The sequence below is a fragment of the Mchenga conophoros genome, linkage group LG8 (assembly GCF_057382185.1).
Source record: "Mchenga conophoros isolate Kocher_MC1m ecotype Shallow Benthic linkage group LG8, M_conophoros_male_GT1.1, whole genome shotgun sequence".
NCBI classification, from domain to species: Eukaryota; Metazoa; Chordata; class Actinopteri; order Cichliformes; family Cichlidae; genus Mchenga; species Mchenga conophoros.
The window spans coordinates 9467964-9480789 of NC_140533.1; the positions used below are offsets into that span (position 1 = coordinate 9467964).

Consider the following 12826-nt stretch of genomic DNA (forward strand, 5'->3'; position numbering starts at 1 on the left):
TGCTCATACTGACTTTTCTATATCAGCAAACATTTGGTCTGTGGTTCTTTTTCAAGGCTGAGACCAGGTTTTAATCCCAAACAAACACCACGGCAGCTGATTTGACTGATTAGTTCCTTCCCCTCTGGATAAAGCTGCTGAATCACTGATTAGTCACAAAGACTGCTGGATATATTTTAGTTAACTCCGGTCATGAACGCTTTAACCTTTAGCAACATAAAGCAATTAATAAAGCATGATAAAACACACGATCTGCCAAGAATCAGAGCGTGGGCTTACTTCTCAGAGACAGGAAAGAGCTGATCCCAGCTAAAACAACTGTAGGAATCCAGCGTGTATTTTACTGTAGACAGTATTTAACATTTGACAGAGCTGAAGGGCAAATGTTTTGAGATAAAATCTTCTGGATTAACCGAATAAAAAAATGCTAAAAGATGTTGCATTTGCTTGGACAAATAAGCAGTGGTGGCATGGATCCTAAACAGAAGTGCACTCACACATCAAAAAGTTTTAGAAAGATGGGGCCAGCCACAGCCCAATTTCCACATTCAGTGATCAATTTACAGTATTTACCCCACAGTTCAGTGTTCACATTCACCTTCTGTACATGCTGTTAGGCTGCTGTGAATGAATTATGAATGCAGCAGTGTGTACAGATAACAGTGCGCTTACTGTATGAAAAGCGTCACACAGAGTGGTTTTATTTTAGGAGTAATATTTATGCTGTGCTGGCAGTCTCACTATGGGCATGTGTTGGTGCTATGGCACTATCAACTAATTACATGTATATAGCATGTATATACATGTGTGCTGTGTGCTTCTGCTGCCCTCATGCCTTTAAAAAAAGTCGGTGGGTGAAAATTCAAAAATGCAAAGTGGTCTGAGTGTAAACAAAGCACATTTTTGACTTTCTAAAAAAGGAGGGTTTTTATGTAAGAGTGGTGAGCGTGAATTCCTGAACTAAATGCAAACAGTACGAGCGTCTATACGGGATAACAGAGTGTGTGGGTATATTTTACATTACAGTGTCCCATTGTGTGCTGATTCTGTGAGGCTGTGTTTACCCGGATGGGCGTGTACCACTTCCGGCTCTGAGGTGGCTTCTTGTTCTGAGGTTTCTTAGGTTTTGGCTCATAGGGTTCGTACTCCTGCTCTGGCATTTTCACCACAGCGTTCTTTGGCTTTTCCAGCTTAGCCCCCTCCTCAGTTGAACCCTTCCCTCCCCAGCGCACCTACAAGACGGTAGACCATACAAAAACAGAAAAGGTCACTGTAATCTGTTGTCTACAGATTTAATCGTGACTTTATTTCAGCAGCGTAAATGCATCGTTTTGACACCTCCATCCTCTTGATTCCCCCAATTCCTCTTCCTCCATAATATGAGGCATCCACAGTGGGCCACTTCTTTTTGGGAAGACCGTCGTCGTCGTCATCTGACTCCTAAACACCGGTACACAAAAGAGTTTGTCTTTCACAGATGAAATAAAGGTGCAGGAAAGTCTTGGGGTATTACTTAGTTAGGCTGTATTTATGTGCGTGTGTGTGTGTTTTGACTCACAGGCTCAGGAGGAGGTGGAGGAGGAGGCTCTTTGATCACCTTTAGACAAATAACAGACATGCCATGATTTTAAAATAACATAACATCAATGCAAGTGTTTATTATTTGTGAAACTAGTCGGTGTTTCTTACCACAGTGCAGCAGAGCGGCCAGAACCACCACAGGAAGAGCAGAGCAAGGAGGAGGAACAACGCCAGCAAGGTGATCAGGAGAATGGTGCCATCGAACTGGAGGGCAGACACAAACACACGATGCTAGAACATTACGACAAGTGCACCGTGCACATCATGTTTCACAGGCTGGACATAGATGCTAGCTAAAAAAACATGCAGGCGCCGTATCTCCAGGAGATAGAAGGAAGATGGCAACTGGCACAACACCTGATAAAAGTAGTAGTACAAGTAAAAAGGGAAAGTAACGCTGACAATTTTAAGATACTTGTAAATTATTTTAAAAGTACCTCAACTACCAAATTTGTGGCATGTATACATCCATAGCTCTGATCTGGGACCTCGCTGCCCTTCTTCACTCATGCATAAGGTGCTAGCCTTCCATGTATGCGCATAGAAATCTTGACTTACTTGTTGTGTAGTGAGATAGACAACACATATATAATAAAAACGGTGATGTAGTGACTGAATGCTCGTATTATCCACAGTGGTAGTGCTGACAAGAAGAAGTAGGACAGTATTTTCAGCACTAATAGCAGTAGCGACAACAGATTAATCATAGCTGTGGTATGACTGATTTGAAGGAAAATAGTAAAAGCATATAGGCTCTAATATTCATGTTTTCCTTTCTCGAGGACAGTGGTTAATGTGAGCTTTTGCCATCCCTGACTGAATCCTTATGTTGACATTTCTCGCTTTAAGCTAGGCAGACGTCCGCTGGCCAAACATGGTTCTCATTAGAGACCACAGATGAGGATCACATGTGGTTAGACTTTCCCCTATCTATCTATCTTGTGGCAAAGCTGTGGAGGATTTATCTGAACTCAGCAGTGGGGCCCGCTGCAGAAAGCACGTCAGCGGTGCCAAATGATTATTTATTAAAAATCACCCGGATTATGATTTCCTGTGACAACAACTTAATTTGCAGAAAAGTTAAAACAATAGATGGTGGGGTGGGGGTGATGGGGCAGGGTTACTGCTAGCAAACAATGCTGAAAATTTTAATAGTGGCCACATCTGCATTTTGCTGCTTTTTCACATGTGAAGTGTGCATTTTCTCCCATGCAATATGGGTGTTTTTTGTGGGCTAAGTACAAAGGCTGAAACCCCTCAGTGTGACACTTTGACAGATTCTGGGGAAAGGATGCAGGGGCTCAGTGGGTTTGTGGCTTTTGCTTTCAGCTTTGATTCAGAGACTCCAACTTGCACGTTGTTTATTGCACCAGGCCCTCCAATCTCCAGCTGACAACTTTCCGTGCCTTCTCGAGCCTGGTGTGACTTCAGTCTATATGTTTTAGTTTAGTGCCATGAGGCAGCTAATTGCAATGGTATGTCTAATTGAGGTCTCTTTATCGTGAACCACAACACAGTTGTTTAAATTTGCAGCGTCTTCGTGGATATGATGCTGCGTGGATGGAGGCGGTGCAGCTTCAAAGACTGCATATCTTTTTGTTTTTTGGGCCTATTTAATATGTTCCAACATACCAACTTCATTTAGTTAAACTGCTTTAAATTGCATTTGTTAACTTGTTTTCATGGACTGAAAAGCTGCTCCGTTTCACACATGCACCACCTCTAAATAGCAGTACCAAGAGTGCATCTGTCACAGATGTTTCACCCACAAAACTAAAATATTAAACCGGGAACTCCAAGGTCACCAAGCAGCTTCTTTAACCTTTTTTTGTGCCCAACACACGGAGGTTCATAAGGTCTTTGTTGGGTGGCTCACTGCTACCAACCTCTGTGGTTTGGCTACCAAAAAAAAAAAGGAGAAAAACAAAACTGAGAGTGGAGAAAGTGAGACAACTAAGAAAAGAGAGAAATGTTGGAGAAAGCAGAAGAAGAAGCAGAAGAAGAGTACAAACTACACAAATGTTTTTTCTTTCTATTTTTTGCACAATTAAAATCTTTGCAGTGTCCCTGCGTGGATACATGAAGCTTCCACTTACACACTCTGTGGTGGTGATGTGAACGTTGCTGCTGATGAAGGACAGACCGTCGTTCATGCTCACTTGGAGATAAATCACCCTGAAACAACACACACACGCACACGGATGAAGGAAAGGAGAGTAGATCAGTGTTTGGGTATAACATTATCAATCCACGCTAAGCGAATTTAGATCGGTTTATTTAGTCTGTCTGAAGTTTTTCCAGCTCAAGCTCGACTTTGTTTGATGGGAATGATGTCATTTAAACTTGGGTTCGTGCCAAATAACGTCACCGAACTGTCTGCGAAAGGCGAGGTGGTTCGTTACATGTGAGAACGAAATCTGAACTAACAGGGAACGACCACAAGAGCGGAGGATTATGAGCTGAAAGTGACAGATTTTTAGCTTAGGAGAAAACTGAAATCTGAGCAATTTCTTTTCTGCAGTAACTCGAAAGAGGTTGCTTTTGACTGTTTCCAGCTGCGAAAATCTCAACCCAGCAGGAGGAAATGTTATTAAAAACTCTTCCTAATAGATGAGGTATGCGCTGAGTCGTGTGACTCTTGTTTACGAGCCCCGTATCACTTGCAAATTGTGCAATCTGACTCCAAATAAACCAAACCTTTTTTAAAAAAAAAGAAAATAATCGGCAACGGTTAATAAACAAAGACAGAAAGTTTAGAGTGTTTTCATGTGACTGATTGTGCAACACAGCAGGCACGGCAGCCAATCCAGGGAAGAACTGAAAACACAACCTGCTAGTTCAGGCTATTTTTTATGGTTCTGGACAGGTTGTGTGTGTTTTTTTGTTTTTTTCCAAGAAATGACAACATGCTAAAAGCATCACGAGGAATAACAACAACAACCACTTCTCCTCTTTAAAGGCAGTTCATCATATCTACTTGGAACTACAAAATAATTTGTTCAACAGATCTCAAGTAAATATTTTTCTCACTTCAAAAATGTATAAACTTGCCAAAAAGAGTACAGAGTACAGATTTGTGTCTCTGTTCCAGTGGAAACCATGTAGGTTTTCCTGAAGGCCTGAATCCCTTCTCCCTTTGAGAGGTGAAAAACAATTCAAGTGACCCCCAGAGACCTCTCCGAAGCCTGTTGTTATTCACTTCATAAAAACATGGATGAAAGGCATGCCTGGATGTGAAAGAGGTATAACAGATGGAAAGAAGGTGGGTGCGGACAGAGAGGTGAGCTGGGTTAGTGGGTGAAGTTCATGATCAACATCATACGGATCGTGCCGACGACAGACATCTGGACACGAGTGGATCGAAACCTAAAGATAGCCTAGACCCGAGCATGCGTTTGATCACTTCAGCATGGATGCCGACTCCGTCTCCTTAGTTCAGGTCTGGACATCTGTAGACAGAGTGTGGTATTAATAGCATCAGTCCACGTATGCATCCTAGCTGATCTCAGTGGCTGACTGACGGCATTTTAGTTTCCATATTACCAATAAAACCAATAAAAATGTCATTTATATAGCACCAAATCCTAATGCTAACTAGCGCATCTGTTAAGGGCTAAATAGAGATTAAGTCCTTTTGATATGTAGCCATGTCATCAAGTTTACTGCAGCAAAAAATGCCAATGGGAGTAAAAGGCCAATGACCATCACTGATCATAGTGGTCTGTAGTATAATGTAGTGTCTCATAAAAGGAAACTATTACAAGAAAACCTGGGGAGGAAATGTAGGCTGGTGTAATAGACAGCTATTAAGTAAGGAAGTGAAACAGACAGGAGAGATAAACACCCACTCACACTTTTAGATGTGCAGTATAGAAACGATACACTGATTAATTGGTCAAGAACCTACTTTATTAGTCTGAGTTTCAGAAGAGTTTCAAAACCTCACTAAGAAGTTTTTACACTTTGCTGAGAATCATACATAAACACACATGGCAAGGCCAGGGTAGGCGCTACATAGCTTTGATCAGCCGAAGCTGCAGAAGCAGACAGCGCAGAGGAGTGATGATGGGATCAAATAAGGAGGTAATGATAAAAGACAGAAAAGAGAGAGAAAAATAAACAGATGGGCAGGCAGGAGCTGTGGTGAGGTTCCACAGAAACTAGCAAATAGGTCAAAAAGAGCCAGCCTGGCACTAAAAGCTGCAGAAGTGGAGTAAAAGAGAGAGTCTGGAGGTGGTGTTTAGATTTGAAAGAACTTGAAAGTTTACAAGTGCTAAGGTAAGATCAGAACAACAAACAAAGATCCAAATGAATCTAATCAGCGGGAAGTTGTGGGGTTGTAATGCCACCACATCTGCTTTACAGTCCTTCCACCTTTGACTGAAGTTTCAGCATCGGAGCCATCACTCCAGGTTTCCTAAATCTTTCTCCAAGGACGCAAATCAACTTCTCTCTGCTACCGTACCACAGCCAGCACAAATATTACCTCTAGTGTTAAATAAAGGAATTTGTAAACAATTATAGAAATACAAGAAGTACCCTAAAAAAGTCAAGAAAGAAAGCGTGAGAAGAGAACCTCTGGTATTAGCTGACAAGGTCTCGCCTGCCTACTTTGTGTGTTTAAAGTCTTTACCACCATCCACTCAACCTTGTATTCTGTGGCCCAGTGTACTTTTCTTCCCATAAAGACTTAGGTTAGAGAGGTTTGTGGATTGTTGATGTTGGAGCATAGTTGGGCTCTAAAAGGAGAACACAGCTAGCTGATGAGAAGCAATTCTGGCCCCTTCTTAGGTTACACCGAGAACTTGTGTGACAGTCATGTGGTCAAAGTTCGAGTAGGCCAACCTCAGTTGTCTTAGTTTTCAGAGCCCTTCATTGCCCCTTTGAACACTGACAGAAACACTTCTTTTTAATGCCCTGTGATCCTGAACTCATTTTTTCTATTGTACTGTTAATCAGCTTCATGAACCTCAACAAGCACAGATCCCTGATTTGAATCTCATCTAAACTTGGACTACAATAATTTGAAAGTCATTATACCAGAACTGATTCATTTTTGGACACTTCAGAGCAAATTTTAAACAAACTATTGATGTGGTATCAATTTACATGCAGATGTGGAACAGTGTTAGCTTTTATTACGTTTTTCTTCTTGAGGCAGTACTTTCTATCTATGTCTACCAAGAATTTGCTTTAGTTTTCACTGCTCTGTTCTAATTTACGATAGAACTAAGACGTATTTATGAAGGGTTTACCACTGAATATGCTGCCACAGTGAGAGAGCCTCTTTTATTTTGGTAAGCTCTACTGGGATCGAGAACGGAGGAATCTGGCCTCGGATGGGGATCATAAACAGCTAATGTACAGCAGGCGTCTTATGGTCTGTGCACATATACATGCGAATATATTTATGTGGTCTAAGATGCACATGGACGGCACTGAAGTATGAGCACTTTTGCTTGAAAGGGTGATGAAAGTGGATCTGCATAACTAAATGAAATCATGAAGTTATAAAGAAGAGGGACTTACTTTCCAACTTCATCGATAACAGGAGCTGGACACAATAAGAATGTGTCTTCTACATCAGCTGGCTTTTCATCTACAAGAAAAAAGAACTGAGCTATGTGGCATATATGTAGCATGTACAGACAACATACACGAGTGAAAAGTGAATTTTGTTTCTTTGTGAGGGTTTCTACTTTTTCCTCATAGAAACTGTATACTAATAACACATGCATCTGTCACAATTCAGCTTGATTTATATTAAGGAAACAAAGCATAGGTGTACTCACTGATGGTGATGGTGTCATTGATTTTGAAGCTGCAGAGCACCTGGTCGATGTTTCTTGCATGGAGAAACCCATTCCCTTTCACCACCACTTGAAAAGACTCTGGTTACACAAGGTAATTTTACATTTTAGACACTTGGCAGACAGTCTTTGCTAAGAAAAATCTGACACTTTATTACTTTATCCTAAACAAAGCTCACTTTCCTGTTTAATGTGGCACAGTTGCACACCAGCATGGTGTGATGTCTCTCTAATGATGTAGTATTATTTCAGAAAAGCCAAGAAGCCTCCAGCTCAGCTCAGCTTAGCTTATCAGTCTCACACAGGTCGTTCTATTTAAGCCTCTCCACAGTTGCTGCGCGTCTGCAAGCTGCCTTGCAACCCACCCTTATTGCAGCTCCTGCTTTTCTTGCTGTTTCTGACTAAATCAGTGCCACAACTCCTGTTATTAATGTCCTCCCTGGCTTGCACTTATGCACCTTTGCAAATACAAGGGTTTTCTCCATCTTATCCATGTCATAAGGTGGATGAGAAAATAACAATATCTTGACTGTAGTGGACCTGAGTGAAACTGAGCTTATTTTTCCACCATTGTCATGTAGAGAAAATAGCATGGGCCTTAGTCTCCTTACATTGCTTTAAAATACAATAAAAATGAATAATATAAAATAAATAGAACTAATGTCTCTGCTGGACCTTAAATAGTTACAATGTTGCCTGTCAAAAATTGAAACTACTGTTATATATCAGCTGTATACGTATATAATAAGGTTAAATCTGTGAGGCAGCTTGCTCTAGCAGCAGGCCATGGTATAATATTCAGTGTGAAGTTAAATAATTTCCCTCTTTATGGGTGAAAGTAATTCATTGCTTCATAAAAGGCAGATGTGAAAAACAGTCAAAGTCCTTCTGCTATTGCCAGAAACTTTTAATCCAACCCTGCTTTTATCTGTTCATTTGTGGCTTTTAATGTCCATTTATTGTTGCTTTAACTGTCATAATCTTTCTCTTGGCAGGAGAGTAAAGAATGGTGTCTACTTTACATCATATCCGCAGGAAATCTCACCCCTGCCCCCCGTCTCACGGTCCCTCCTTTTAATGAGACTGTAATATTATTCCCTCCGTGTTACCCCATCCCAGCAGATTTCCTGTAAGTAACCTGGATGGCCATAAATGGTCATTTCTTTCAGTCTGGGATTGTCATAATTCAAAGAAGCCGAGACCAGGCACCCACTAATGAAAATGACACAGTGGAAGGAGCAATGGTTTGCTGGCATATGTGTCGATGACTCAGGAGGGACCGAGTTCAGGCTGTAATTGTGAATGTGTGAGTTTTATAGCTCCTCACCTCCTGCACAAACACTGGAAGGCTCAGCTGCCAAAATTTCAATGCAGGATTTCTTGATGATCTGGGGGAGAAAAGACAGCAGTGATTTTTCCACATTTATTTTGATACTAGCCTTGTTCATGAGCCAAGAGCTCAATTAATATGTTTTGAGTATATTTGGGAGTCATCTGATGTAAAATAATCCTTAATAATACTTATCAGTGTGTGTCTAAAAAACAAGTTTGGGTTAAACCTCTTCCCAGAATACTCAAAACTCTCCCTGCTTTGCAAATACAGCTGAATACTTTCATGTTTTGATTTCCTTATTATTTTAGTACAATGATGAGTTTTTCTCCCTGGTGATATTATTATTGAGTCTCTAATTTCTGTCTTTTCTTGACGACTGATTTGTTCTGAGTTTCAGTTTTGCGATCATGTGTCGTGGTTAATGTCTTGATTTTTATCTATGACAGTTGCAGTTCGCACCCTTTGTCTCATTTCTCTGTTTTTGTGTTGGTTCCTCTTTGTTCCCCTGTCTGAGATCTTGCTAAGTGTAAGTATTTATGTAAGCACTAGTGCTCTTTTAGTTATTTCCTGTTATTTCCTGCTTTGAAAGATCTTATGTCTTGATTACCTCCATCAGCCTCTAGTTCCCCATTCTGTTTCCAATCCCCAGTTAGTCATGTGCATATAAATAATCCTGTTTGATTTTTGTCACATGATTTGTAATGCTTGCGATTCATTCCCCTCTTTTCAACCCTTTGAGATCTTCAGTTCTCTTTATGGATTTATTTTACATTGATATACCTTTTATCCTACCTTTTAGCAATTAAAGCTTTTAGCTGTTGGATCCTCCGAGTTCTGAATCCTGCCTTTTATGACTCTGACTCTACACTCTGCACATCTCATTGTGACAACTTTATCTTAAATTATCAAAGTGAAGGGACTAGTGTAACTTACTTTCCGATGGTTATGTTCTCCAATCTTAATACTTTTACATTAGAGATGTTTAAAGCATTAATAAAAGCAAGACTTAAAAATGACCGATCCTTTAAATAGGAAGTGAAAATCTTTTAAAAGAAATTCCAGCCTTAGATATTTTTCAGGGTTTTTTTCTTTTTTATATACTCTGCGTAATAAAACAGTGAGACACACAATGCATTCCATTAAGGTCAAGGAAAAATGATTTGGTAATTACATAAGATAATGTTTTTAGCTATTTGACCATTATCAAACTCTTGGAGCTACAACGGATTAAATGTTCAAATGACAATCATTTCAGCTGGAAATGATCTGGTCACTGGCTAACGACTATGAGCCTACCTTTGTTTATTATTCGCCGAAAGGACGACTGCAGCTGAGAATATTAGGCTTTAGAAAATTGTGATTTAGCTGAGTATATTGAGATTTCTCATGTGATGTCATTGCCTAAAATTTGGATGTGATACAGCCACAGATTTCAAGGGAAAATTACATTTTCCCAGACTGATTGGCAGCCGTTCCTGGAGGTTGCTGGCTGTTGGTGGGTGAGAAAGAAGAGGGTAATAAACCAAAAATCTCCTTGTGACAGCTTTGCCTGTAGATTCACGTCTGTCTGCAAACACTTCCAACTACTAGCTGAGTGGTATTAAACAGAAATGGAGGTTTGCCTCAGAGCTTCAGCCAACATGTTTCAAAAGAAACAACTTTCACAATGAAGGTCTCCAATTCCGGTTTGTATTGCAGTTCTTACATTTTCACTTCAGCTCAGAGAGCAGCTGGCCAGTGTTTGTAGACAAGTCCATCACTTCCATGCAAACCACGGGAGACCGCAACAATATCCTAACAACCAAAGCAATCACAAAGAATGTTTCTGCCGACCAGCTGAGGAACACACATTTTTCCCAACTGACAGGTAGGTTGCTAGGGGAAAATGGGGGTCACTGATCAGTCAACAAGACCATGTGACTCGAGATTTATCAGTCATTTTCCCAATGACTGCCATAAACCTCAAACAACCACTCTCTACCAGTTGATGAATACTAATTTGACCCCCATGACCGGTGGTTGCCAGATGTTCGTGAACAAGTCTCAAACCTGCGCGACTGGTCCTTGATTCACTTGATCCTACACTGTCACTGTGATTGTCACAGATCCAAAACTGAAAAAGCAAAATATTGCTCAGTGAGCTGATAAAAAGCTTTTTTTTCACCATGCTAGCTGTAGGAGAGAACGCAAGTTGAAGTAGCTTACCCTGCTTGAACTGAACTCTGACTGTGTGTGTTTCAGCCAGTATACACAAAGAGTTACAGTTCTGCGTGTTGCATGACAGAATACTGAGCAGAGAGTTGAAACCTAGACAAGTCAGTGCTCCTTTTAAAAGCTTAAAAGGAGCACTGTATTAACTGGTCTGAGAGAAAATAAAATCTAAAATCTTAAAGAGATATTCAGTCATTATGAAATTGTACAATAGTGTTTTCAAAAGTCAGGTTTTGCTTTCAAATAAACAACTGTTTAAAATGACATTGCAGTGAAAAGGGATCTTGTGTTGAATATGTAAATACAGATGTCTGAACGGAGCCTGTATGGGCTAGTTTCTCTGCAAGGAAAAGTGTTTATTTACCGAATCAATGACACCCCGCAGGGCGTGGAAGCCTCCCAACACAGGAAACACATGTTCAATGGTGTCTGCAATGGTGGCCAGCTACAGTGGGAAAGAAGTTCAGACAGAGGTACACAAACAGAAGAGAACAGAGGAAGGATTAACAAACTAAATAATCAAAGGAGGCTAAATAAACTTCAACAATGAAAGATGAGGCCATGACAGGGGGAAAGCTGCCTCAAATGCACTCATACTCATTTGAAGCAATTTCAGATGTTTTAGAGGTAAAGAACTGTACAGTAAGAGAACATTTGAAGAGATCAGAGTTAAAAATCACTGGAGTTGGTTCACAGGGAAAATGATGGGTTACCCAATTTGTAAGATTTCTTCTTTTCCAGAATAATGAGCACATGTGGTAGAGTACATGTCCTGTGGTGAATTTTTGCTTTTTTCTCTAATCAAATGTCTTATATTTGGGGGATTAAAGGGAATAAACTTCCATATACTGCACAAATTTGTTACATCTGAATTACCTGTGTCTCGTTGAAGTCTTTGACACCAACACAGTACACAATAGCTCCCAGAGATCTGGCTTCATTCGCCTGTTTGAACAACAAAGGCAAAAAGTTGAGCAAACTCCAGAAAACTGTCAGTCATGAAGCTAATGAGAGCAATTCTGCATCCAGTTTAGCCCTGTTACTGAGCTCTAACCAGAGTCCCCTGGAAAATCAGTGTTAGTGTGAATTTGTTACCTGATGTTGTGCATCTCTAAGCTGATGCTCATGTAGCTCTCCATCAGTCAGAGCAATAATCACGCTGGCAGTACCTGCAAATCATATACGCTGTGTTGTAACTTCACCATGTGCTCCATTGTTGCCCAAAAAATGAGATAATTATGTTTATTAATGCTTACCAAAGTTCTCTTTCCTTATCTGCTGATTTGCCTTTAAATAAAGTCATAGCACATTTCAGATTTAAACAGGTAATAGAAGGAGCCTTGAGTAGCTCTGTTCTTAACAGACTGATTTTGCAGTGTAAAAATGTTACACATTACAGCACACACTCACAAGCTGTAATCCGAGGTGCATGAAGGTATCTCCACCGGGAACCTCTCTGTTCAGTGCGTTCAAACCCTTCGTGATGTCGACTCTGCAGAAAGTAACAAAGCACAATTGGATTCCTGTCCTGCCTGTGCATTTCTGGAAGCTAACCTACGGTACTGATTAAACTTTTTTGGTTATTATATATAAAGCAAATACAGAGTTTGTACAATTCTAATGAGCTTGAAAGTCAATATTTGGTATGATCACCATTATTCTTCAACACAAACTCAACTCTTATATTCAAGCTTTCTTATAATTTTTTTAAGTATTCAGGAATAGTTCTCCAGTGTCATTCAATAATGCTGAAGTTTGGGCTCTGGGGAGGCCAATCCATGACTGACAGTGTTTCATTGTGTATTTTTCTATCCAGTTATGCTTTTACTCCATTGGCAGTGCATTTGGGATCATTGTCAAGCCGAAGAATGAAGCTGCTGCCAGTCAGATG

The 12826-nt window shown here is 40.3% G+C and overlaps 1 protein-coding gene across 1 annotated transcript in view; it reads right to left on the bottom strand.

The window, feature by feature from the left end:
* The window catches only part of antxr1c (ANTXR cell adhesion molecule 1c), a 38883-nt gene that overhangs the window by 11840 nt on the left and 14217 nt on the right, over window positions 1-12826 (bottom strand). Inside the window, exons 4-16 of the mRNA XM_085283915.1 lie at window positions 12346-12427; window positions 12192-12222; window positions 12031-12104; window positions 11812-11880; window positions 11300-11380; window positions 8719-8779; window positions 7374-7472; window positions 7111-7180; window positions 3678-3756; window positions 1690-1785; window positions 1559-1597; window positions 1339-1440; window positions 1065-1232 (exon numbers count right to left, since the gene is read on the bottom strand). Coding sequence (XP_085140041.1) covers window positions 1065-1232; window positions 1339-1440; window positions 1559-1597; window positions 1690-1785; window positions 3678-3756; window positions 7111-7180; window positions 7374-7472; window positions 8719-8779; window positions 11300-11380; window positions 11812-11880; window positions 12031-12104; window positions 12192-12222; window positions 12346-12427 — 1051 coding nt within the window. The remainder of the gene's footprint in view (window positions 1-1064; window positions 1233-1338; window positions 1441-1558; window positions 1598-1689; window positions 1786-3677; window positions 3757-7110; window positions 7181-7373; window positions 7473-8718; window positions 8780-11299; window positions 11381-11811; window positions 11881-12030; window positions 12105-12191; window positions 12223-12345; window positions 12428-12826) is intronic.